This window comes from Anomalospiza imberbis, chromosome 9, assembly GCF_031753505.1.
Source record: "Anomalospiza imberbis isolate Cuckoo-Finch-1a 21T00152 chromosome 9, ASM3175350v1, whole genome shotgun sequence".
Classification (NCBI taxonomy): Eukaryota; Metazoa; Chordata; class Aves; order Passeriformes; family Viduidae; genus Anomalospiza; species Anomalospiza imberbis.
In genome coordinates this window covers 7,901,188-7,928,529 of record NC_089689.1, presented here as the reverse complement: position 1 = coordinate 7,928,529, position 27,342 = coordinate 7,901,188, and the positions used below count along the sequence as shown (strand labels likewise).

General features: G+C 47.9%; 2 protein-coding genes across 10 annotated transcripts; one reads left to right on the top strand and one right to left on the bottom strand.

The window, feature by feature from the left end:
- The first annotated feature begins 625 nt into the window (after positions 1–625).
- SERPINC1 (serpin family C member 1) lies at positions 626–4,854 on the top strand. The gene is made up of 6 exons (XM_068199555.1): positions 626–1,004; positions 2,579–2,794; positions 3,103–3,240; positions 3,328–3,721; positions 4,065–4,129; positions 4,341–4,854. Exons 1-6 carry the CDS (start codon positions 630–632, stop codon positions 4,512–4,514), a joined length of 1,362 nt encoding a protein of 453 aa, XP_068055656.1. The 5' UTR covers positions 626–629; the 3' UTR covers positions 4,515–4,854.
- Positions 4,855–7,577: 2,723 nt separating this feature from the next.
- On the bottom strand, positions 7,578–27,312 carry ZBTB37 (zinc finger and BTB domain containing 37). Of its 9 annotated transcripts, none has more exons than XM_068199552.1 (6): positions 27,231–27,312; positions 25,372–25,473; positions 22,193–23,145; positions 20,763–20,862; positions 10,525–10,630; positions 7,578–8,884 (listed from the first exon to the last, which is right to left on the bottom strand). In XM_068199552.1, exons 3-6 carry the CDS (start codon positions 23,113–23,115, stop codon positions 8,763–8,765), a joined length of 1,251 nt encoding a protein of 416 aa, XP_068055653.1. In that variant the 5' UTR covers positions 23,116–23,145; positions 25,372–25,473; positions 27,231–27,312; the 3' UTR covers positions 7,578–8,762. The 9 variants fall into 9 exon arrangements, 5 of the variants coding, with proteins under 5 accessions (XP_068055653.1, XP_068055654.1, XP_068055652.1 ...); XM_068199553.1 differs by having other exon boundaries at positions 10,530–10,630; XR_011002057.1 differs by lacking the exon at positions 7,578–8,884 and adding an exon at positions 17,980–18,548 and having other exon boundaries at positions 10,538–10,630.
- Positions 27,313–27,342: the final 30 nt, after the last annotated feature.

Below are 27,342 nucleotides of genomic sequence, written 5' to 3'. Positions count from 1 at the left end.
TAATTACCATTAGCCTGCACTCTTTAGGTACCAAGGACAACCAGTTTGCATTGAGGTGTTATGAACTTTGGACGGGAATTGTTGTGATGTACCAGCTACACCATACTGCTCATAAAGTACATTTTTTGGGGATTAGAGATGTAGATGCTCAATCCATGGAGGGACCAACTTCCTTGGAGACCTTTTCCTTATCACCTTTCTTCTCTGCCATAGTATCTCCTCCATCAGTAACTGAAAAGTACTGTAAGGCTGAGGTGAGCCTGGCAGGGTCCTTACACTGTAGCCACCTCACTGGCCAATGGAGAGGATTCAAAAATTCAAATCATCCATTTTGGTACAAACTTGTCAGGGCTGAGCCTACTGCTTAAAAAAGAGGGGGCCCATGTCACTGGGAAAACGCTGGTTTCAGCATATTGCTTCTGAAAGCGTTGTGTGCTCACAGGCAAGCTTGTCCTCCTGCTGTCTGTCTGTCCTCATTTGTCCTGCAGGTCCAGGGCAAAAGGATGATTGGAGAGGACTGTGGGACTGCTATCACTGTGATGCTGGCTGGAAGGGGCCTGTGACCGTGGCAGCAGCACAGGTTTCACAGACCGGCCGTGTGTCTAAGCTCTCTCTCTGGTTCCAGGACAATGCATCTCTTTGTGCTGTGTCTGCTCAGTGTCTGGGGGCTGGCTGCCCCTGAGCACTACGCCGTGGAAGACATCTGCACCGCAAAGCCCCGTGACATCCCAGTGAACCCCATCTGTATCTACCGCAACCCTGAGAAGAAGCCCCAGGAGGGTGAGGGGCAAGAGCCAGCAAAGGACAAGCTCCCGGAGTCCACCAACCCCCGGGTCTGGGAGCTGTCAAAAGCCAACTCTCGGTTTGCTGTCATCTTCTACAAGTACCTGGCTGACTCCAAAGACAATGGGCAAAACATCTTCATGTCACCCCTCAGCATTTCCACAGCCTTTGCCATGACCAAGCTTGGAGCCTGTGGCAGCACCCTCCAGCAGCTCATGGAGGTTGGTGGAGATTCCTCAGCCTTTTCCTGTAGCAGGCCTGAAAGACAGGAAAGGTGATCATGGCTAATGGCTGCTCTCAGGGTCAGGATGGCTCCTTGCCTTGAGAAGGAAATCCCGAGTTGGAAGGACCTTAAAACTCATCTCGTGCCATGGACAGGGACACCTTCCACTAGACCAGGTTGCTCCAAGCCCTGTTTCTGGATTTGTCTAGACCCCAGGTCTTTCCCCTTACTCCCTATTTGGATCCAGCATTCCTGGGTTTGGGGGGTTAGTTTTTATCTGGAGGAAAGGAAGCCCATTTGGAAGGTGAAGGAAGGGAATGACAACAGTTTGCTTCTTGCAGATTGACCTAAGCTTTTCCTTATGAAAAAAGTAGGAAAAGCCATGATATCAAGTCCCGCTTTTTCACATTCCTTCTCTCTTCCTTGGGACAAAAATCAGACACGCAGGAGACCTCGCAGTCCACCTGACTTCCAGGGCAGGGGAGCCTGTACAGGGGGAGCCTCTTCCTCCACCTGTTGGCCCTATACTCAGGGGATAGTTCTGATCCCAGACTAAGAGGTAATTCTGAATTCTGGCTCTTCCATGCAGCTAATTTAACTCCCTGCCTGTCCTAGCACCCTTCTCAATGTCAGACCCACTCACCTGCTATGTGGGGTTTGATGCTGCCCATACCTTTTTCTCCAATGGGAGACCTCAGCCCAGAGGAGCCTTTCTCCCTGCAATGAGGAGGTGTGAATCAAACCCCTCTGTCCTTACAAATCCTACCACTGGAACAAATAATGTTGGTGGTCTCCTGCCATTATCCACCCAGCCTGAGTGGAGCAGCTATAAACACATCTCCACATCTACACCTGAGCGTTCCCCTCTGGGCAGTCCTTCCCACTGGAAGGGGAACCTTCTCCATTGAGCCACCCACACCTGCAGTCCTAACCCCCCTTTCCCCTATGAAATGGCTGGGAACACCAGGAATGCCTTACAGGAAAGAGTGCCAAAGGAGGGTCATAAAGAGCAATGTGCTGTGGGATTTTCTGTGCCTTAAAGCCCTGAGGTTGGATAGCAGTAGACAAATCATAATTGTCCTTCCAGCTGGCAGCTGGGAACAGATAAAAAAAAATTCCCTGTGCTGCAAAAATCTACCCACAAAATGATTGCTGCATATTCCCATTCCCTGTAAAAATAGATAAGAGGTACCAGAAGTACCCAACAGGCCATGAGAATTCCTCCTGGGAAAGAGCAGCCTTTAGCATTTTCACAGGAGGGTTTAGCACATGTGAGCCCTCCCATGACCTGATATGACCCAAGAGCTGCTTCTAGGCCCTGTGGGTGCAATGCTCATCTCTAGGGTGTGGTAAGGGGTAATGAACACCATGTTAATTTTAACAGCACTTAAAGGTCTGGGGCAGGTGATATGTTGATTTTCCATAGATTTGGGTTCCCACACATGGAGGGTGAAGCTCTGAGGGCCTGCAGATTTGTTGATGTTGAGGCAAAGGCTGCACCACCATTTCCTCTGGGGCCCAGGAGCACAAGAGCCTCCTCATGGATTCCTTGTTGCTGTTTGGCTTGTCCAGGTCTTTAAATTTGACACCATTTCAGAGAAGACATCGGATCAGATCCATTTCTTCTTTGCCAAGCTGAACTGCCGCCTTTACAAGAAAGCAAACAAATCCTCAGAGCTGGTGTCAGCCAACCGTCTCTTTGGGGAGAAATCTTTGGTCTTTAATGAGACTTACCAGAACATCAGTGAAATCGTTTATGGAGCAAAACTCTGGCCCTTGAACTTCAAAGTGAGTTTGACCTTCTGAGGATTTTGCTTTTTTTGTTTGGTTCCACCCCCCACCCCCAGTCCATCGCTGTCTTTTGCCCAGAAGAAATGGGCTCTGGATGTGTGGGACACGAGTGAAAGCAACAGGGAATCTGGGATGCAGCTACTCTCACTTCAGCTCACCTTAACCACAGCCTCGTCCCCACTCATCATCCCTAAGCTTCATTGTCCTTCCCCAGCACATACCCTTGTGAACCTGTCTCCTGCAGAAGGGGTACAAAGAGGGGTTTAAAGCCCTCAGCTTGACCTTTTTTTGGTCTCTTCCTTTAGGAGAAGCCAGAACTTTCCAGGCAGATCATTAACGAGTGGGTGGCTAATAAGACGGAGAAGCGCATTACAGAAGTGATCCCAGAAAGTGGTATTGATGATCTCACTGTCTTGGTCCTGGTCAACACCATTTATTTTAAGGTAACAAAAGCTAACAGAACTGGGGAGCAGCACACTTCCTTGGAGGAAATATGGTGCTTATGTTTGTTTTCCCCCTCTCCTTTTTAGGGGCACTGGAAATCACAGTTCCCAGCTCCAAACACAAAACTGGATGTATTTCATAAAGCCAATGGTGAGACCTGCCAAGTCCCAACTATGTACCAGGAGTCCAAATTCCGCTACGCTTTCATCCCCCAGGACAAAGTCCAGGTGCTGGAGCTGCCTTACAAAGGGGATGATATCACGATGCTGCTGGTCCTGCCCAGTGCTGGGACACCACTGGAGGAGGTAGAGCGAGACCTGACATTGGAGAAGCTGCAGGGCTGGATAGATTCCATGAAGGAGATGTCTCTCTTTGTCTACCTCCCTCGCTTCCGTGTCGAGGACAGCTTCAGTGTCAAGGAAAAGCTGAGGAAAATGGGGCTAGAAGATCTCTTCAGTCCAGAAAATGCCAGACTCCCAGGTGAGATGTGGAGATAGGGCAGTGCAGGGTAGAGGTGAGGGGCAGCCATTCCTCCCTAGGCAGGGCAGTAGGCGCAGCAGCACGTGAGGAACAAGCACATGAAAGCATTTATATGTTGCTGCAGCCAGTGATGGACTCTCTGGTGAAGTCCCACCATGGACACTCAGCCCTGCTCTGCGCTGAAGACATGGCAGTTGAGCAGTCAGTTGCACATGCAGGAGGATGTTTCTGTTTTGGGGCAGCCATGCCTTCTGCCTGAACCCAGGCCATGAAGGATGGGAATGTGTTCTTTCTTGAGCTGTCTCTGAACTCAGTTTTACCTTTGTATATTTTTATATTTCAGGTATCGTTGCAGAGGGCCGCACAGACCTGTACGTGTCTGAGGCTTTCCACAAAGCCTTCCTTGAGGTGAGCCTTGCTTTGTGCCAGCGTGTTTTGCTTTTTAAAAACAAATATTAAGGGGAAAAAATAGCTCTGAAGCTACAGTGCTCACTTCTCAGCAGTCTGGGGCTTTGGAGGGAGACTGGCCCATGTTCTGTGGAGGAGGAGGAGGATGGTGAGCCCTCTCCATGCTGCATAATGTCTGTATTTTAATCCCATCTTGTCTCTTGGCTGACAGGTGAATGAAGAAGGCAGCGAGGCCTCAGCTGCTACAGCTGTCACCATCTCTGGCCGTTCCTTCCCTATGAACAGAAAAATCTTCAATGCCAACAGGCCTTTCCTGCTTTTCATCCGGGAAGCTGCCCTCAACACCATCATCTTCATGGGCAGGATAGCTGATCCTTGCTCCTAGAGGGGCTGCTAGGGCCTCACTTCTCCCTCCTCTGCCTCGGGAAAAGGAGACGTGGGGTATTGCCACAAAGCATGGGCTGCTCCTGGAGTGGTTGGTCTTGCTGTTTGGTGCCAGCTGCAGGGAGGGACTGCAGCCAGCTGGGCTGTCCCTGCTCCTCCCTGCCATGTCAGGTGAGGGGGCTCATAGGTCACCTCACCTGTCCTGTCCTTCGTGGCAAGGAAAGCTGAATTTCATCTGGTACCAGTATTTTTGTGGCACCCAAGTCCAGCATTGTTGTCCTTCCTGTGCCCAACCCTCTGTAACTCTGATCACTTGGTTCATTAAAACCAATAGATCTGTATGTAACAGACTGCTCTCTGAATGCACAGTTTACACCGAGCCACTTCCTACACTTATTTAAATTCTTCTTTTCCAACAAATGGGGCTCCACACCAGAAAGGTGAGTGGAACAGCAGCAGCCATAAGGCTTGTGCTGGCTGGGCTAGGAACACCCTTCTGCAGCTCCCTGTGGATGGAAGAGCTGCCAAACAGCTGAGCCCTACTTGCCAGCAGCTCTGGTGTGTCCTGTGTGCCCAACTGCTGGGGCCACTAGTGACAGCCTTGCACAGCCAAGGCTTTGAAACTTTTTTAATGCTAACTGCTGCTAACAGTGACTGTAGGAGCAGTGCCCATGAACCACGACAGTGCCCAGGTAAGGTAACTGGTACCTGTAGCTTTGATAAAAATAAATTATTTCACCTGCAAGTTTACTCCAGGAGCTGAGGTGTCCTGGCCTGCTGCCAAGCCACACGTGATCAGACCTCTTGTCTTCTCAGGGTGGCTGTATTGCTGTAGGACCTTTGGCAGGGCTGTCCTGAGGATGCAGAAGATTTCTCCATTTCAGGCAGATGTTTCAAACCAAACAGTGAAAGCACAGTTCCTGTCCTCAGGAGGTGATGGAAGTGGTGTGTGCAGACAGTGGGTTGCACTCCCCAGTGGGCCATTTACTCTGAATTTTGTAGGACCAGCAAAATATCCACCTTTGTAAAGGCTTCTCTTGGCAGGTACTGCTAGAGCAGCCAAGCAGTGAGGGAGTTAACTTGGATAGAGCTGGTATGTCAGATCGTTGGTCACTGGGTCTCTAGTTTTGGAAGCTATCAGGGTTTTGACTCTTTCCTGTTCCTAGTAGGATTGTTTGAGCATCTGTGCCAGCAGTATGTGACTGGGACACGGAGAGCCACCTCCTCCATTGTCCCACGGGCCATGGCAAACTGTACACATCTGAAAAGTGTCCTTCAGGGGCTCCTTGAGGTACGTGCTCCCCTGGAGCAGTACCTTGGCTGGGACCCTGGGAGAAAAGGGAAAGCATTTTGAAAGTAACAAAGAGGTCAGAAAGCAGCTCTTCCTCTCCCTCTCCCTGCTCTCCTCTGGCAGTTACCACTGCGGCTTTTCTTGCTGGATCCCATCTTCTGCCTGTGAGTGTCACTGAGAGACACACAACCTCCTGTAATCACTGCCTTTTTCAGCTGTGCTCCGGGCTGTGGAGGTGGACACTGGTGAAAGAGGAGGGCTGAGGCCGTGCCTGGGCCTCCCTAGCATGGCACTGAACCAAAATGCTTCCCCTGCCATAGGCAGCTGGGAAAACATCCAAAACTTGGCCTGCAGTAAGAGCACATGGCTTGTTCCTCCTGGGGAGATTGAAAAGGGCTGAGCCTGCTGAGGAGGTGAGACAAAACTCGGCCAAGAAGGACAGAAGCCATGTGAGTTGCCAGGAACTGTGCAACCTCTCTCAAGCTGCTCAGCTTAGGAGAGTGTGGAGCTGCCCACAGTCAGGACCAGGCAGAAAATCCACGTTGGGTAAGAACCAGTCAGCTATAAGACACAGACAAGGATCTGAGTATTAAACCATTTAATTCTCAAACCACTCACATGCATAATGTTCTTTTACACAGTGTTAAAAGAAAGAAGAAAATGCATTTTGTTTAATACAAACAGAATTTCAAGTATACAATTATAGAATTTTCCAAGATTCTTACCCAAGTTGCTAAGTTCTCATTCACATTGTTCTTAAAGCTGTCCAACGAGAGCGCTTTTTGCTAAACTGCTTTCAATGCAATTGTACAGTCCCCTCTACCTTGGTTTTATTTCCCCTTTCCCAACTCTGGTTCCCCTGCCACCCCTGCCCTCCCCCCTCCAGCAGTGCTGGCTGTCCCTGGACATAATGGCCATGGAGCTTCTGTTTGCTAGTGCCTGCTGGAAGAGGAAAAGAGAAGCAGTCATGGAGGGCCAGTTTGGAAACAGCTTGGAAAATCACTGAAGAACAGTCTGATATCCACAAGTTACAGCAGGCTTACTCTTCAGCCTACTCCAGACTAGTCTGAACACTGACTTTTTTTTTCTTGAAATAAGGACTGCAACCAGAAATAAAATAAAATAATAAAAAAAGAATAATTAGTACAGCAGGAAAATTCTTAACTGTGAAAGTAAGTCTTGAGTGTTAGGACACTCAAGGTTTGATTTATAGTCACTAGTTGAAGGTGACAGCACAATTTCTGTTACAAATGGTTACTCTGCAAACCAGCTCAGAGCAGAATCAATGTGGGACATACAAACTTGGATTAAAAAAGAAAAAAAAAAACAAACAGAACTGACGAGGGCTCCATATTCTGTTATGGAAAAAGCCCACAACCCCGGTAACAGCTTTCTCCTGGCTTTGCTGTTCAGCTTAGCTCAGCCCTGGGCTGCCAGCTGGGTTGTAACGGGGTGCAACTTCTGACCTGTTAAAAAACGGGGTTTAAATCTTGACAGGCAAGGGTGGGCTTCTCTTGAAAGATTCCAAAGTCTCCTAACAGCCAGCAGCCCCATCAGTGCCTGGGCACGGCGGGGCTGCTCCGGGCAGCGTGGGGGCCGTGTCGGCGCGGGGGGCTGCTGGAGGTAGAGCTGCCATGCCCAAGGGTCTGGCAGCATTGCTCCCCCCGAGCTGTGGCTGCCCAGGAGCTGCCTGCCCGTACAGCCGTGTCCCCAGCCAGCCACGGCTGTACTCGTCTGACGAGTTAAAGTGCATTGTGGCAGAAAAGGGTTTGCTTTTTAATTTATTTTTTTTTTAAGAGGAACCTATTTAAAGTGCTGTTCTAGTTTGGAAAGGGACTGTTTAGAAAAAAAAATGGCACCTTTTCACATGAGAGATTTGCTCTCTGTATGTGTATATATATATATATATAAATTTGCAGAGTCAGATCTGCTGACTAATGAACAACATATAAAAGTGTATTTTATCTTATTGCTTTTTTTTTTTTTTTTTTTTTTTTTTTAAATGCTGCCTGCTGCCTTGGAGGCAGGAGGGAGATGGATTCTCCTTTACCTTCCCCACCATTAACTGATTTCCCAGTGCAGGAATGTGGTCTCCCAGCTCTGGCCCGAGGGACAGTTCACTGTCATGCAGCACATGGGGGTGACAAAGTCCCCCTGAACTATCACAGCCCCATGGCCAACCTGCAAAGGGTCACAGTAAGGAACTGGAGGCCAAGAAAGACTGTGGACCCCAAGGGACTCCCATTGCTCCTGCCAGATGCCATTTTCATTAGAGTCACTTTACAAAGCAGACTTGCATTTCTGAAACACAGAGGTAAGGAAAACAAATCTCTTTAAAGTGAAAGCTTTGCTGCTAGAGTGTGTAGTGTGGTAACCTCAGCACTCCAAGAGAGAGAGGTAGTTACTGTCCTGTGAATATGCTGCTGCTTAATGTGACTCCATTTCTGGAGTGATTGCTCAAAAGAAAAAAAAAAAAAAGAAAAAAAAAGAGAGGAAAAAAATCCTGTGCTCTTTATTAAGTTATCCCAGTTAAATATTTCTGCTGAAGATATACTTGACTATTTCCTCTAAGATGCTTTTGTATTTTAGAAATTGATTGTCAGTTAAGTTTGTTACAAGATGAAATGTGATTAGCAAATTGCTATACAAAGCCACTTCCCTAGTTAACTCTTAAAATTCTCTCTCCCACTACTCAACTATCCATGCCCTATTTCGGGGTCACATCCTGTCTGCTCCTGCAGTAGGACAGCATTTCCTGCTCGGAGCAGTTTTAATGGAAAAAAGCAAAGTTTTAAAAAGAGCTACAGATATCATATTCACAGTGTTGTGCAGGAAAGGTGGGGTGACACCAGGGAAACGAGGGGAGCTTGGGGACAACGGGGACACAGCTCATGGGAGCTTCAGCTAGTGTTCAACACACTAGAGGCTTGGGAAAACTGCATTCATTCCCTTCCCTTTTCAGACTAAAGCAGTGCTTTGAATACCTTGCTTCCATTTCCATGAATTACCATCTGATCCAATCTTCTCATCCTTCGCTAATTCTCCCTGCAAGTGCAGGGCACGAGGTGAGGAATATGTTACTGCACGAACACACAGGTGCATGTTATTCTCCTCCTCATTCAGCCTCTAAAAGACCTTATTCAGAAAAGTCTGTTTTGCCACCCAGAATTGCTCTTGCCTGTCCTAAATGTCAGCCATGTTACCCACCAACACAAAAGAACCATGCCTTATTTGTACAACACCACTCCTCTCTCCCTTCCCAATATTCCTTACTGGCACTTGCCCCATGACAACACAGCCCTGGAAGCTGTCTGGTGTCAGCTTTCTGCCCAGGCCAGTGCCTTTGGGGAGCCCAAGGAATTATTCTTAAGCAAAGGGTATGACAAAATTCTATTCTCAATCCCACCTGGGGTGCTTTCCCCAACAGCACAACCCCGGCTTAGGAAATCTTCTAACACGTCAGAAAAGTGCCTGCATGCCACCTACACCCTCCTTCCCTGCATCTCTGGTGGAGGTCCAGGCTTCCCTGCAAACAGCCCCTGAAAACAAACATGACTGAAAGAGCACCCTGGGGCTGGGGACAGCCACAATGGGGCTGGGGCTTCATGCCCCTTCCCAAAATCCAATCTGTCAGCCTGAGAATTGCACTGTCCACTTCTTGTTAGTGTCACCCACTGCTGCCACCCTGCTCCCACTGGCCTCTTGCAGGCAAGAGCTGTGTTCAGTTACCAATGCCCAGGCAGGGAAGGATTCAAGAAAAGCTTCACAGTAATTCAGAGAGTTTCTTTAGACATGTCAACTCTCAGAAAACACTCTCGGAGGCACAAACCCCCGTATCAAACCAATGCCCAAGACATGTAGATGAACAAGCAGAGCCAGGGAAACCTCAAGAAACAGCTTTTAAAACTTGACCAAATGGGGAACCAATTACTTGGCATCATCAAGTTAAAATTTGTTTCTCTCAGACTAGCTTTGTGACTCCTCGCCCTGCCCCAGACTCAGTAATTCCTATTGGAATTCTAGCAGAAAACATCCCTGCCCATGGCAGGGGGGTTGGAATACGATGAGCTTTAAGGTCCCTTCCAACCCAAACCATTCTGTGATTTGAGTAACTAATTTAAACTGTGTTTTATCTTTTTATACTGCCACTTTCTGTATTTTTTGTCCAGCAGTAAGTGAATCAATCCAACTTCATTTTTCATTTCTCATTAGTTTCACAGTTTCACAGCCAATGATATTAGGTCTGACTGCAAAGATAATGGCAGGTTTAAATAAATAAGCCTCACTGCAGTATAAAAATGCAGCCATTTCACCATAGATCTGAGGGGAAGGGTGTTAGGTACATTATCAAAAACTAAGCTGAAAGTCTGCAAAAAAATTACACACTGATTTAAGTACTGCCTTAGGTAACTGCAGTAAAATAATAAATCAGAATATGTCAGATTAAACAAGGAACTTACACAGCAGTATTTAAAAATACCTGAACGTGTTTCAAAAGCTTAACTGATACAGACTAGGAAGGCCAGTAAAGCTGCCAATTTTACATGATAAAACTAAAAAAAAAAAAGGTAACAAAAATACAGCTTGGCACAGTCTAATGGAAACAGGAACTTGGAGGCTGCACTCTCCCATGATGGAGATTTCCCAGCCTCTCTGGACAAATCCAATGCTGTTTGACTGTACTCATTGTGAGATAATGTCTTATCATGTCTTACAATACCTAACCTGATTTTCCCTTGCATAAACTGCTGCCTACTGCTGCTCCTCCTTCCACTGTCTGCCTCCAGGAAGGGTCTGGCTCCATCTTCTCTGCACCCTCCCCTGAGCTGTGGAGTTTAAATAGGAAAAAATTTTATAGGTAAAAGAGAAAGCACTGAAACAAAAACTTCAGTCTTCAACACTTGCTAGAAAACTCAGAAAATGGCACTTTGAAGTCTAGTACTGCCCTTTCCACCCTTCACTTCCCATCCTTCAGTTCCTTCCAATGACATTTTTGAAATGCTCACAGCAAATCTTGCCCCCACAGGGGACTTTTCCTTCTTTACTGTTCACAGCTCCAGCAAGGAAAACACTGGTGCTGCTCAGCTGTCATGTGCCAGGACAGGCATCTTTGGACACCTGTCTCGCAAGGCAGCAGCATTTCCTGCATGCTCCTGCCCCTGTGCAGGTTCTACACCAGCATTTCCCTGCCCACAGCATCCATGACATGCCAGATACATGCACTGTCTCTTCCCAGTGATGCTTTGTTGCTGTTCCACCTTTCTACCCATTCCCCTGTGCAGTTCCAGTGCCACCAGCACCAGCCAGGGCTGAAAACAGATAAGCTCTCTCCTTATTTCAGCTGTCTTCCTCCTCCCTAGAGGAAGCAGAGCTGCTGCCAAGCCTGAGGGACATGTTAGAGGTGAATTTGTTCTTAGCACTTGCTAATTCCTTGGAAAGGTAATTACTCCCTGGCATAGAAAAACCAGCAAGAACTTATCTTTGAACGCATTATTTATTCCCATTGGTGACAGCAGAACACGTGCCTTCACAGAAGTTATTAACAAACCCCCAACCACTTCTAGACACCACTAAATAGCAATGGCTCATTTCCTAAGAGTTTAAATTAGACACTAAATACATCAGTGGCTGGTTTTGTGGCTTCCTCCAGCTCCCGGCTGTGCCAGCTCATGGTCTGATTTCCTGTTTTCTCCCCTTTTTTTTCTAGCTTTGCCAGAACGTCCTTGTTTTACAACAAAACTGTTAAGGACCATGAAGAACACCTTCAGAAGGCCCCACCATCCACTTTACTCAGCAAGTTTCAAATCCTTTCAATGCTGCAACTCCCCAGCAGCACAAGTTCTTAAGTCTTACTCCTACCAATGTTTTTGTCACCACAGATCTTTCAGAATTCCCACCTAAAAAAGGTTCCTCCTATTTCCGAGAGACATCATTTCACAAGCTGTAATACTTTGGTTTACAACTAGATTAAAATATAAATTAAATAAGAATAATGCTAAATGAGTTTATATTGAAACACAATATATTTGTTTCTATATATGTATATACAGGTACGTGTGTGTGCACTCCCTAATGACAGCTAGAGGAAGCAAAAGTCATTCTCCAAAAGCTTCTACTCTTCCAACTAGCATGGTCAACTTATCCATTGCAACAATTCCCTGTGCATAAAAGCTAATGAAGCACTGGAAGGTGGTGCTGGTGACCAGCTGGATCACACAGACATTCAGGAACAGAAAGACAATAAATTATAAGAAGCAGTAGTAAGTTGTTCACAGTTGGGATGAGGATAATGTTATGGGAAACCTGAATTGTCTACAGTTCCAGGAATAAAAAGCCAAAGCTCACTGGAAGTTACAGATATATTGCAGTTAATCCTAAAAGCAAAGATCAGATCTGACACAAAGAAATGGCAGAAACCATGTGGAATTTCTCCCAGCAGCCTAAACTCTTGTACCATCAGATTCAGCAGGAAGCTTTACAATACCTTCATCAAAACCAGAATTCATCCCAGGGATGTTCTGATCACTGCCTCCATCTCAGCAATGGACATTTTCCCATGTAGGAAGATTCCTTGGAACCAGCTCAATCCTACATCCAAAAGAAAATGCTCCCAGTCCTTTCTTGATTCCATCAGCCCAAACATTACATTCAGTCTCTCCTAATTCCCAGCCTCTGTGTTTTTCTGTGTTTGCCAAGCCAAAGCCTTTCAGCAGATGGAAATATTTTAGAGATGGTAGGACTCTTCAGATAATTTTATAACCCACTTGTGTGGGTTTCAGGTTAGGAATAACCTACATTTCTAGTAAGACTAACTGCAGCAAAACTTTGGTTTGCTGCATTTTACTGGTTATACAACAAAACAAAACAAAAACTCCCTAGCAAGTCTACTCCAAATCTACTGTATTCCAAAATGTTCTGGTAGACTTTAGTTTCAAGAAGCAGCCAGTATTGTTTGCATAGTTCTAACTTCTATTTGGTTACAAACATATATGTGTGTGTGTGTGTGTATATATATATATCACATATGTATTTTATTTTTAAATATTCTTTGAATGACAGTAATTAAAATAAGGATTCTGAGCTCCTCTTTAGGCCCTTTAATTAACTGCAGATACCAAAACTCTGTGGCTCTCACCTTGTGACAGGAGCAATGCTTACTACAATTATTTTGCTATGGCAGTGGATCCCAGGCTTTCCAACTGCAGTCCTGGCCACAGGCTCAGCTCCCAGGGAAAACTCAGAGCCCAGACCCTGGCAAAAAGTCTCCTTGAATTACAGCTTCTTCATTTATAGGCTAGTATGGGTTGGAAGGGACCTTTAGAGATCATCCAGTCCAACCGTCTTGCAATGAGCAGAGACTTTTCCCATCTCCAAAATATTTCCAGCAGAGCCTGAACAGCATTTGATGTCATTAATCTGCAGAAACATTTGGATGCTGACACAGCTAAATTGGCAGGCATGTGATAGAACAAAGAGGAGAGTTTGGTAAAGTTTAAATCATTTTAAGTGCTGTTTTTTTGTTGGTTTTCAAGATGCACAATCCTATCTACCTCTGAGACCACCTTCCACCCAAATCAGTTTAATCAGCTGCACCTTTGCAGCTGTCTTCCTATTTATATGTTGGGTTCTGCAGGAGAGATTAAGACAGCAGCAAATAAAAGCTACAACTCTGCTCTTGCAAAGGCCTTGTTAGGGCTGAATCACCCAAAAGTGGCAAGGACTTTACTCTCAAAGCAGACTGCTTGGAATCACTTCCTGAAATGGGCATCTCACAGTTAAGTGACATTCCTATTGCAGAGGTGTGGGATGGAAATGCAGCCACAAAGCTGTCACAAAATGAGAGCAGGAAAAGCAGGGAGAGCTTTCCTGTCCATGTAACCTTGAGCTCAGAGAGGGCTGAAATCCTGGCTCTGTGCCCTGTGTGCTGAGCCAGCCCCACGATGCTTTTCAGCTTGTTCCCAGTGCTATTCCAGCTCTGTATAGCTGTCAGATGGGAACGGGGTCAGTCGCTGCCGACCTCTCTGGGTTTAAAACAGCAGCAGAGACACAACGTGCTTTCTGTTCTTCTCAGCACCCAAACTAAAGTTAAATTATACAGGTCACAGCTTGAGAATACTGTAGAGAAGATGCAGGAATGTCCAAGGACTGAACCTGGTGGTGGAGAATGCTGAGAGGACAAGGAGGGACTGCCCATTTACACTAGCTGCTCTGGCTCTCACCGAGCTGTCGCTGCATCTTACTAAGTTAGCTCTAAGCATGTCCTCAGCCTCCTGCAACAAATTCACATTCCACAAAGCCTCTCATTCATCCCTCTCTAGCTGCTGGAAATACAAAGCACAATTTGTTCTCACATCCTCTCATTGCATTTTGGCCTTCTCATTTTCCCAGCTTCACATCAGTCATCCTCCTGAGACGAAGAGGTTTAGCTTTTCTCCAAAGCAGCAACACAGTATTAACACAATTCTTGCTATTTTCACAGCTATTCACAGGTAACCTGGCAGCAGCAGGGAACAGCCACGGCAACCATCATGTCACTTGGCTGACACTTGGCACCAGGGCTTGCTGCAGGCTTAAGGAGATAACCACAACTCTTCACATTTGGGAGGTGAGTTCTTTGACAGCAAAGAACTAAGAAATATGTCCACCTCCAAGAAAGCAAACTGTAAAACCAGAGTGTGTTCTCCCTGTTGCCTGAGGCAAGAAAACAAATGGGTTAGTAAGCCCTAATTCTAAAGCAGACAAAAATGTTACGTACAGAGGTATTAAAACACAAGAGTTCTCTTCACATCCTCCTTAAATCACAGTTGAAATCACAGTTTTGGCAGAATAAGATGCAGCTAGATGTGGGAATGCAAAGCTGTGCCTCAACCCATCACAGAAGCATTCGCACTTGGAAAGTTGGCATCTGATTCTCCACAGCTTCGGTGCAACCGTAAAGAGCCACACCAACGCAGAGGCAACAGGACACAGTATCATTCTGTTAGGGAAAGCACCTCTAAAGTAGCTACACCACTGCCAGAAAATTCACATGAGGTTTTCTCCATACCGTACAGGACCTCCAACCCCTTTTTTCTCGAACCTTGGTCTCATCTGCACTCAGGAAGTCGACCCTTGAAAGAAGAGTTCAATAACGATTCCTTCAGAACTGGTTCCACTGTCTAGTGCGGATGGGCCTGAACCGGTTTCAGCACTGTTCAAGAAATATTAGACATCATGATTCCCACACATACATACACATCCATTACATGTACAGAAATAATATCAAAATGATTCCCACTACCATACCTTATACTGACTCTAGCTACAAGCTATAAACTTCACCTCAGCGAGGCCTGGGCAAGAATATTGGCTCTTTTGCATGCAATCAGAAATGATCATTTATACAGTGGCAACCTCTGCACAAAAAAAAACCCAAAAACAAAAAGGAAAGCAAATATAAAGGAGGAAAAAAATAAAAACCTTTCACAAGCTTTGTTTTCAGCCTAGTAAGGTAAGAAGGACTAAATTCATGGTTTTCACCAGGCCACTTGAAGTAGTGAATCAGCAAACAGGACGCGCTGCTGGCATCCTGTACTGTTTGGATGCTTCTCCGTTCACAGTATTGATACAGTAAAATAAAAACCTGCTCAAGAAACTCACAGCTATGCCATGGGAACACAGGCATTCACCATTTTATGTCAGCCCTTCTTCACTACGGTTGCCATCTGTCTCAGAAAAATGTTGCTCGTGTAGCAGTTACTGCACTTTCACCCTTCTCTTCACAGCAAGCTTAGCAGGGAAACTTTCCCACTATATTTTTATATAATATATGTATATAAATAATTTTATGTTTTTATAGTTTGGTAGTATTCTTTTAAAATTTCTATTTTAAAACACTTAAAAATCTTTTAAGCAACTAAAAGTAACTTTTTATGCTCTCTAGTGTGAACAGGATAGGATTTCAAAGTTTTTAACTTTTTTTTTTTTTCATTTTTGGTAACTTCAAAAGCTATGACTAAAGCAGCACATCTCCACTCCTCCCTGCACCTTGATTGCAACAAAACCTACCTTGGCCACCCTCTCACTCATCCTCTGCCACTGCTCTCTGGCAACCTCACTGTTTTGGTAGCATGATGTTTGACCTTTGCCAGGAAACCTGACGGAGCTGGTTAGGTGGCCAAATCACTCCCTGTGTGATGGATGCCCTTGACAGGAGAGGAGGAAGAAGGCACAGAAGGAAAACGGAGGTGAAATAATCAGTTTTCCTGTTTGAAATGGTCAATGAAATGGTACTTTGCAGGTACCCAGCTCAGAACACCTGCAAAGGTTCCTCTTGTAGGATCACATCCCTGTTACATGTGATACTGGCACCAAGCCCTTTCCCACACACAAAAACACATTAGAGCCACATCTCTTTTTGAGAGAGAGATGGGAGGAACAGTGAGACCCCTCACACATAAAAAAATCTATAAATCAAGGCAAGAATACATCTTCTCCAAATTATTCCCTCCAAAGGGGCAGGAAAATGATCCCAAGTATCAATTTGCAGATGGGGAGAGCAAGGGATAAAGATGTTTCCATGTGCCCAAAACTACAGTCCGACAGCAGGCCAAGCTTTGCTGTCACTTGGTCAGTCTCCTGCCGGCTAAGCCCCCACTCCAACCTCTCATCCAGCTTTCTTGCTGAAGCAAGAGGACGTGTATTTCTTTTTCAATGTCTCCTTGTTCCTCCCATCACCTTAAGGTTCAGAACTTCACCCCTCCTCATCATATACACATTATACATCCTCAAGAGAACTCCTTCCCCAAACCTGATACGCGCAACCTGTCGTTCATTCCCCCCTTCATCATGAACAACTTGGCATCAGAACTAGAGAAAACTCTTAAAATATTGCATATTTTTTTTTAAAAAAGATGTCAGGATATTTGCACTTATCTGCCTGTCCCATGCTTTTCTGGTTATGAACCACGTAAGCTCGTGCAAACACCTACAATACACACGCAGGCATGTCTCTCCAGGTTTGCTAAACTTGCTCTAAACATCAGAGCTACTCAGAATACAAAAATGTTAAGTCCATGCAAGGGGACAGAGTTGTGATTGCTCTAGGAACCGTTCACTTTTAAGTCTCCTGAACTGTTGTAAGGAAATAGAGTAGGGTTTTCTTTTCTTTTTGCGTTTCATTGATAAAAAAAGTTATCAAACTAGTTTGTAGAAACAGGTTTAAAAGCAACCACCTGCGATTGCTCGGCTGTGACAACAGCATTGCAGTATTCCCATATCCCATATTGCTGTTCTAAAAGATCAAGTGTGTGTCGAGGGGGGAGCAGGGGTGAAAGAGGACTTTGGTAGCCAGCCTCTAACTCCACAATTCAGCAACTCCAGAAAATCTCTTCCTAATCCTTGGCACCACCTGAAGCATGGCAGCGCTCCAGCCAGGACCTCAGAGTGCTCTGAGCTCTCCAGATCAGCACCAGCAGAGGACAACCTCCTCTAGAAGACCCCTCCAACCCTTCTCCCAATGCATCAGAGTCTCATGCAAACCTCACAGCTGCTAAATTCCACTCTCAGTAGCTGAAGTACTTCCTTCACATTTTGCTGACCTCTGAAATACCACTTTGTAGCTGTGCCCACTTTAACAAGGGGCATCAGGGCTGCATGCCTGGAACGGGCAAGCCCAAAGCCCTAAAAGAACAGTTTAAATAAAAACGTAAAGAGACACACCAAAATAAGACAGGGATAAATACACGTGGGCAAGGCAGGTTCCACCAGGACAGTATTTTTGTTTTCTTTGCTGTGGCAACTACCTGGGGAAGGGAGAAAGGCAACGGCCCCTTGCCCCTGCTCTCCCCTCGAGCGGGAGCAGTGGATATGGCTCTGTGGCTGAACCCGGCACCGCCGGCGGGACGCCCTGCTGGGCCACAGCGCTGTCCAGAAATACAAATGACTGCTTGTCCCAGATCACTACAGAACAGTAAAAAAATTTAAAATCCTGTCGATCCCTGAATAAGAAGTTGATTGACACAGTTGTTCTGTTTTTCTCCAAGAGGAGGAGGAATAAGGGAGAAAAACATTTAACACTCTACGGGTGTGTGTGTGGGTGTGTGAGAGGAAGAGAGAGAAAGAGAGATTTTTCTATTTTGGCAACATCTTGGGAGCTTCTTTCTGTTCAGTGGTGGCATTGCACTAATTACAGTACCAGCCTGCCGGGTTGGTGCTGACTCTTTAGAGCCAGGAATGGGAAGACGGTCCTTTCTCCTGGGACTCCACAGCCGCACTTCAGTCCGGCCCGGTTGTGGACACAGATCCCTGTGCCGTCTCCCCCACCGCCACAGCCTCCTCCTGTGGAGGAGATTCCTCCTCTGCCTGGCCCCGGGACGTGACGGTGGTCTCAGGGGAGATGCTGTGGGGCCCCTCCAGGGGCAGACAGCCGGGGTGGTTCTTGCGAAAGTGCTGGTTGAGGATGGCCTGGAAAGGGAAGCTTTTGCCGCACACGTGACAGTGGAAGGGCTTGTTGCCCGTGTGCTTGCGGATGTGATATTCCAGCTGATCCTTGCGGGTGTACTTCTTCCCACACATGCGGCACACAAAAGGTGTGATGCCCATGTGGAGCCGCATGTGCCGGTCCAGGCTGCCCTTCTGGTTGAAGGATTTGGCGCAGTAAATACACGTGAGCCGTGGGTTGTACCGGAACCAGCGCTCTGAAACCTCCTGCTCCCGCAGATATTCCACGTAACCGCTCACTCCAAGCATGGCTGATTCCTCCCCCTGCCAAGGAAATGGCATAGATTTAAATAACAAGCAGCCTAAAACAAGTTGCAGAGAACACCAGGCTCAGGTCCAGCCAGTAAAGCATGTGCCAAACCTCACATTCAGCGGCACTAATGTCTGCAACCTCAAGCACACATTTAAGTGCTTAACTGGGGCCTTGGGGCTGAAGACAAACGAGCAATCAATTAGAAACCACTGCTGCAAAGGCCCCTTTTGCCAAGCCATTCCCTGGATCTGGTGAAGAAAAGACAGCCCTTAAGACAAGGGTACTTGGCCACCAATTCAGTTGTGGACCACATGTCAATACTTGTTACTTTTTAAAAAATTTGTTCCAGTTTAATTAAAACACTTGGGTGTATCACCTTCTATTTTCCTTACTAAAAGTCAAAAAAAAGAAGCCGATTAATGAGCTTGCAGTAAAACAAAGGAGGAGCAAACCACAAAATCATATCTGAATGTCTTCAGGTGTCATTTTACACAGGTATTTATTCAGATGTCACTTAAGAGTTCGTTTTACAATGAGTCACGTTTGCCTGCCTGGCTGTGTCATCCATCCTAGCCCCGGGGCATCGCAGGCAAGGATGTGCCTGACCCAGCTTGCACAGCAAGGACTCCTCTGCATTTTCTGAAGTCACGCAGACAAACAGCCGAGAGCAACCTGAACCACAAGCCTGCTCTCAGGACAGACACTTCTGGCCACCCTATTCGGACTGAGCAGAAACACAGGGACTCCAGAAAGCTTCTGTGCTGGAGATGCACTGTTTACTCCGCCAGTGCTGCTTCCCAGTGGTGCCACATGTGGAGAAGCTACCAGCAGGAGGGCATCTCCTTTGCAAGCCAGGGCTCTACAGGCATGAGCAGCAGTGTACTGTGCCAGGTGCTGCTGACTCCAGCTGTACAGGCATAGGGAAGCTGTTGAGGACTAAAGGAGATACACAAAGCTCTGGTTCTTCCTTTCCATTCTACCAGTGCCATTGGGCAGGGATCACAGGCAGGCTATTTTAGTATGGATGTCACAATGCCAGGAGAGTGGAAGGTGATGGTACTGCCCCATGGTGTGTAAAGCCTAAGGTTTCATGTTTGAGGCTGTCTCACAATGGAGGAATAAGAGTACCTTTTCTGTAGGAAGAGCTAAAATTGCTTAATATATCACATTTCCCCTAGAGGGTTGGTTTGACCTGAAATTTCTGCAATGTCTTCTGAGGACACAAAACAAAGCTTTGCAAACAGGAACAAAAAGGTATCTGTCATTTTATGGAAGTGTCTAACAAAGTCAGCAGACAGCAATCACAATCTTCTCCCCCTTGCTTCACTTGGTCTTACTCAAGAGCAAAGCTGCCTAGTATCTCCTTCCCCACCTCCAGCCAAGTTCTTTGCTTACACGCTGACACATTCCCTACCTGTCAGGCTCACAAGAGTCTTTCTGCACTGTGTTGGCTGACATGCTTGCACTACAGTGGCACTGTGACACTAACTGGATGCAACTAAATGAGACCAAAATGATAAGGCACAGGCATTACTGCCATGTCCCACTTTGCTGCACGCTACAGCCCACTGCCCTCCCATTTCTGTGCATCTCTCCCTCCTACCCCAAAACTGTGCCCAAGAAAGTAGAAAATTCAGAGCTCCTTTATGTTGCAAAGTCTGCTGTACAACACAAGTCACTTGGAGAAGAGACAGAGACCTCTCTAAAACTCCACAGCTCTTTGACACTCCACCCCAAAAGGTTTATTGGTGTAGTGCCTGGTGGGCTTTTGGGAATGGTCTTGGGACCGGCATAGAAAGATTCAGCTGTTGTCACCCGTCTTCCACAGAAGCCAAGCCACACCTCCTCCCTCTGCTCAGGCATTTGCTGCCAGTGTTTGAGGGCAGATCCAGCTCTGCAGGCAAATGGGGTTTCTCCTCAGGAGTTGGTGGCCTGCCCAGAATAAGGGTGGATATTTATGCCCTCAAACAACAAAAGAAACTCCTCGTGTTTTCCAGGTATCTGGCCAAAATCCCAAACAACAGCCAGAATCCATTTTAAGTCATACTTGCCCAGCACATGTTCTCCTGTGAGCAAGTAGATCCTTTGCCAAAGTAAAAGGTCCTTGTATCACACACATTATTGCTTGCAAATATCAAATATATTTTACACAATACACTTCATCACAATGAAGTCCCCTTCACCTTCAAACCAACATTTACTTGCAAACAGCTTGATCTGCCTACCTGGGAACTGGGCTGCTTGGGCTCATCCATCCGCCCGGGAGACTCGCTTTTCGATCTGTACCGCTCAGTCACAGCAACCATGCTGCCAGAAGGGCTAAATCTGTGGGGTGGGGGAAGAGTGGAAATGGAATTTTTACTGGGCATCAGGTCACTACAGTGTATAGAGCAACAGGTGAACAATAGAGGCACCTGTATAGCATCTCTTCATCCTCATCAGCTAACACGATGGAAGTGGAACAGTGCGAGTATAAAGGAAAAACCAAATCATACCAGTCTGTGGTTTCAGTCTAAACATCTGAAAATTAAAACTGAGTCATTTGGCTTCCAGTTCAGCAATAGAGAGGGGTTGCTGTCATGAATAAACCAATATGGTGACTCAGGACATAAACCATTTCTCAGAGGACACCTCTCCTCCAGCACCCACCTCCTCCATTCCCAGTGTGAAACATAAGGGATGTGATGGACTAGAGGTGGGACACAGTGCATACAGACTGCAGTGCAAAAAGAGATGCTAGAGACTAGCTGATGCAAGGAAAAGGGCTAAGGAAGTAGGAAAGCATCGCTCTCCAAAGGCCAGCCCCAAATTGTTCCCACTGATTGATCTATTAAGTGACAACTGACAGAATATCCACTGCTTCCAGGTAGCTGCTTCCCCATGGGACTGAGCTAGAAGAGAAGCAGATGTGAAGGGAAACCCTAGAACTACAACCCCCCTCCCAAATAAAACAGACCTGCCCTTTACCAAATCCATTCTCTGGCCTGAGCCTAGGGCAAGAAAGCAAATGCTGAAGTGGAGGAGAAGATGGATGGAGAACCCAAACACAGCAGATTTCACCACTCATTTTCAACAAAGACTTTCTGCTCTCTCATATAAATCAAAACAACAGCGGAAGCCACTGGGTTCCCCATTTCAACTGCCTCAGAAGATGTAAACCCAGGGCCCACTGCTGTCATGGATCACTGGGAAGACCTTGACCTACAGCTGGTGTCTGGCTTGTTTCTCAGCCAGATCTCTGGGCCAGAAGGCACCAGTGAAATGGAGATATGTAACACATATTGTATATGACCTCATTAATCCGAATGCTGAGTCCGGTACCTACTGAGGCTGAAATGAACATCTTTAAAAAAAAATCTCACCTCAGCTGAAACACTGAGAGGTAGAGATTGCAACATCTAAGAGCTAATAAGTAATTTGCCAAGCTAGACTGTACCTGGAGATCCTGGTCTGATCACCACCCAACCAAGATACTATTACCCAAACTGGATGCACTTCCTAACACCAGGTAAAAACCCTTTCGCTCTTACGTTTAAGACGGCCAAAGGAAATAGAAAGAGGAAATGCTTCAAAGTGACTGACCCAGCCAGGTCAGAATCTTGCATAACCAAGACTCTTATAGCTAAGGTGAATAATTAAATTTAAGAAAACCCACCTGTCGATCTCACTGCTGGTTGGCCTGACCACTTTGGCTCCAGAGGAGCCTAAGGCAAAAGCCTCCTGGCCCAGCGATCCGTGGCCCGTGGTGTCGATCACCATGGCCGTGACCTCCTCGGCGCTGCTCCCATCTTCTCCCGAGGGCTGGTGCTCTGCCCCCAGCCACTCCTCCAGGTTTTCCGTCTTAATGCGCACTCCTCCCAGCACCCGCACTTCCTCGTCATTCTGCGCCCCGCGCTCTCCCATTCCCGTCTCCACGTACCACTGTCCTGCCCTGTTAATCCGCAGGATGGGCTCCCTGCCTTCCACATCGGAACTCTGCTCGATTATTTGGGGGCTGGTGGACTCCTCGGGCGGGCTTAGCTCCCGAATGTCCAGCACTGTGCTAACCTGGCCTAGGCGGCTCCCCTTGGGGGTGTTGTGACGTGGGCTCAGGGAACGGTTTAGATTTGGCGTCGCCCGGTGAGACTCAGGCGGTCTCTCCTGATGCTTCGTCCTAGTTTGGCTCAATTCCGCTTCCACCTCCGCCACATTAATTTTGAAATGAATCCCCTCGAGTATCTGCGTGCATTTGTCTATGATGTGCTGCATCTGCAAGAAACTGGCAGCTGTCAGGTAACTGATGATGTCAGCCAGCTGCAGACATATCCTGCCCGTGTAGCAGAAGGAGAGGAGCTGCTCGAAAACAGAAGGGTTCTTGATGACGGAGATGGACACGGTGCTCATCTCGTTCAGGGACATGTGGTCACGGAAGTAGGGCGAGCTGGCAGCCAGCACCACCTTGTGCGCACGGAAAGCCTGGCCCTGCACGTTGACCACGATGTCACACAGCCGACCCTGCATGCGCAGCTGGTTCAGGTGGCTCAGGACAGAGTTACTGAAGTTAGGAATCTCCAGCTGAATGTTCCCACTCTTCTCCATGGCTGTCCCAGATGCAGGTGCACGACTCTACTGGAAAAGGGGAAAAAGATCCCGTCATTGGCAGAGCCAATCATTTGAAATTAGAACTTTTTTCACCTGCTTCCACACAGTTTGAAACACTGGAGTTTTTAGAGACCTTCCTCACCCACTGAACTGCCACACACCTGGCAGCAGCTCTGTTATGAACGAGTGTGCTTGAGATTGCTTAATAAACCATCCCAAAAGCTCTCTGATCTCTCCATGCTATGCATCCCCCTGCACAAATGTTCTGCTAAACCAGTCCCTGACAGACCCCCATTCCCTGCGGCTTTAGCCTGAAATACACTTTGCTCTGCCAGCTTCAATAAAAGCAGAGCTGGATGTAAAAAGAACATTAAAAATGGCACAGGTATTAAAAATAGGCACCTGATTGCATAATGGATTAAAATTCTCACCACTTGTACCTTCTAAGCATCTTGAAAAGAGAAAGTAATAGGGAAAGCTCCTTTGTAAAACAGGAACTGGGAAAGAGACACTGGGACCTAAATCCTCCTGAGACTTTTGAAAAGTTGGCCAGCACACATCTGACCTCAAGGCATCCTAAGTGCCTTGTTAACCTGAGATATCCATCATATGTGGCACTTCTGACACATGCCAGAAAAAAAATGTAACAGGAGAGTGAAAAAAAAAGCTGTGGCCCAGGAGAGCTCAGAGGGCCTCACTCAGGATCACTTTATGTAGGGTCCCCAGAGACTTCACGTTGGCCATCACTAAGTCCCCATCCTGGCCATACCCTAGGTCCTGGACTCTTTCCCAAGTAGAGCAGTAATGGGATTGTTCCACTTGGGCTGCAGTCCAGGTAAATGGACCCAGGGTACACATGGCTCATCCCTTGTTTCCCACCTCAGCTGGGATGTTCCTAGTTGTTGCCACCACTACCACACGAGCTCCTGGTAAGCTCAGGGAGCATCTCAGTGCCCAGCTGCTGCAGTTGGGGGACCCTTCACCACTCAGCCGAGTCCACCAAGGCTTATCAAGAGATCTCAGAGCAGGGACAGGGAGGGGGACTGGGGGATGCACCACCACATCATCAACATCATCACACTTCATTTTGGCAAAGTTTGAAAAGAAGCCATGACCATATGACCATATATGGTAAAAATCTGGAATGAATGAAAGTGAGACAAACTAATCCAAAAAAAAAAAAAAAAAAGGAAAGTAAATAAGCTTGTTAAAGTCTACTCATACACTCATAGCATAAGCAGCTTCCAAGCCGGATAGCATCTGAAGCGTGCATTGAGCAGAGTCCTGCAGATGTCAAAACCATTTCAAGCAGGCTGGGAATACCAAGGCTCACAGTGCCCACTCTGAGGAATCTCTGAATCAAAGGGATTGACACATGAAGAGCATGTCTGCCTTTGGAGGACTTTTTATTTGGAATTTATGAACGTTGCAGCATAGCACATGCCCATATGCCCAAGCAGGCTTTGTGCAAACTTGGCAAACCCAGTCACTAAACATGAAGCTGCAGGACAGCCTGTCAATCTTGTGGAGCTGTGCCAAGGGATTTCTGAGTGGCAGGATGGCTGCGTGTTCCTGGGGAAGTCAGATCGGAGTGCACAAAGCTTCCCAAGGTGCAGTTAACAGTGCCAGGTCTTAGGGCTTCTTCCCTCCTTCCCCTATCACAGAATCACAGAATGGTTTGGGTTGGAAGGAACCTTAAATCCCATCCTATTCCACCCCCTGCCATGGGCAGGGACCCCTCCCACTAGCCTAGGTTGCTCCAGCCTGGCCTTGGACACTGCCAGGGATCCAGGGGCAGCCACAGCTTCTCTGGGCACCCTGTGGCAGGACCTCACTACCCTCACAGGGAACAATTTCTTCCCAATATCCAATCTAAACCTACTGTCAGTGGGAAGCCATTCCCCCTCATCCTGTCACTCCATCCCTTGTCCAGAGTCTCTCTCTGTCTTTCCTGTCAGCTCCTTCAGGTACTGGAGGCCACAATTAGGTCACCCTGAAGCTTCTCTTCTCCAGGCTGAACGACCCTGATTCTCTCAGGTTTCCCTCACAGCAGAGCTTCTCCATCTCTCTGATCATCTTGGTGTCTCCTCTGGACTCGCTCCAACAGCTCCATGTCCTTCCCTATCTTTTGGAGAAAGCAACAAATCCCACAGAAATCAGGAAACCCCAGTGCACAGGTCTGTGTCAACAGAGCACTGTGAGCAGAACATCAGCTGCACAGAAGAAGGGGAAATAGAAAACCCAACATCTTACCTGGAGTGCTGTGAGTTACATGCAGTGGGAAGGAAATGGGGCTGCTGCCTTCTTTTTTTTTTCTTCTGATGTAGTAAGAAGAAAACTTGCTGCCCCCTTCCCCTTTAGGAGGTAAAAAGAAAGAAAAAAATGAAGTGCAGAGGAATTGGGTTCTCCCAAGTGCAGTTGTGAACATCAAGCTTTGTCATTCTTGGTTGTGCTGGAGGATCTAGCAGCAGGATTAGCTCACCATCTTCCCAAAACAGCTGTTCCTAAAGCAATAAGCCTCTTGAGTACGCTCTCAAGGAAGGCAAGGGTGAAACACCCCTGCCAAGGCCACGAGCACCCAGGGAGGCAAAAGGGAGGAGAGGCTGAGCTTGGGATATACAGAAAAAGAAGGGAAAAAAAATCATCAGACCTTAACTGCTGAGCATGGCTGGGTATGGCTGTGGTCAGAAGGCAGCTGCTCCCCAGAGAGCCCAACAAAATATCTGTGAGCTCCTGCTCTGAAGGCAGGGAAAATCCATCTACTCTTTATAACCCACAGATCTCTGTTCAGCCCAGTGTCGAGGAACCTGAGTGTTATCATCCACTCAGAGGCTGGGGAGAGGGAATCTGCCTTTTGGTTCAAACTGCCCTGTCAGAGGCTGATTTCTGCCCCTCTGGGTAAGGGAACCTCTCATCAGCTTCTGCACCTCAGCCACAGGGCAGTGACATCCTGACTTCTCTCTGCTCTGGGAAGTCCATCACCTCCAGCCACCTTTACAGGCAGGCTGAGCTGAGTCAGCACAGGGCACACACTGAGGCACTGCTGTTTGTAATGCCATTCCAAGTGCCACCAGCTGAGACTCAGACTTCACTTATCTCAGCAAATGCCTTCCAGCCTGTGAGGCAGCTACCAGGAGCGGGTGGAATTCTTGATCCATCAGGTAAGAAGCAGAGACAGACCACCCAGCAGATGATGTCACCCTGGAAGCTGCACTGAAAACTCTCAGCTTTTGGGCTGAGATTTACCGTGACTGGGCAACTTCACAGAATATCCTGACCTGGAAGAGACCCACAGGGACCACTGAGTCCAACTCCTGGCTCTCCACAGACACCCCAACAACCCCACCCTGTGCCTGACAGCGTTGTCCAAACGCTCCTGGAGCTCTGGCAGCCTTGGGGCTGTGACCATTCCCCGGGGAGCCTGGGCAGTGCCCAGCACCCTCTGGGGAAGAACCTTTTCCTAACATCCAGACTAAACCTCCCCTGACAAAACTCCAGCCATTCCGTGGGTCCCATCCCTGGTCCCAGAGAGACATACTTAGAATCCTAGAACGGTTCAGGTTGGAAAGGACCTTAAATTCATCCCGTTTCACCCCCTGTCATGGCAGGGACACCTTCCACTATCCCAGCTTGCTCCAAGCCCCGTCCAGTCCGGCCTTGGACACCGCCAGAGATCCAGGGGCAGCCGCAGCTCCTCTGTGCCAGGCCGTCACCATCCTCACAGTAACAATTCCTTCCCAATAAACCTATTTGGCTGCTTGCACATTCCAACGGGACTCCGACAACTCTAGAGCCAAACATAACTCCAAGCTGAGACAAGCGGCGGTGGCTCCTCGCCCGTCCCCACCCCGCCCGCAGGACCTGGTTCCCGGGGCCCGCAGTCTCCGCGCCCCGTGGCTCCCGGACCCTCCCCAAGCGGGGCCCGCGGCTCCTCCTCACCCATGACAGCCGCGCCGCGGCCCCGGACGGGGGTGCGCGGGGCGGGCGGGACCAACCTCCCCGAGCCCCCGCCCCTCCCAGCCCCGGCCCCGCGGGGCGGCGGCCGCGCCCCCGCCGCTCCGCGGCCCCGGGGCCCCGGGCGGCTTCGCCCGCCCCTCCCGGCCCGGCCTCACCTGCCGGGGGTGGGAAGGGCCCGCAGCGCCGGCCCGGAACCGAAACGCGCCAGCGCGGGCCGCGCCCCGGAAGGAAACGCCGTGCGGACCGTACGCCCCCGCCCCGCCCCTG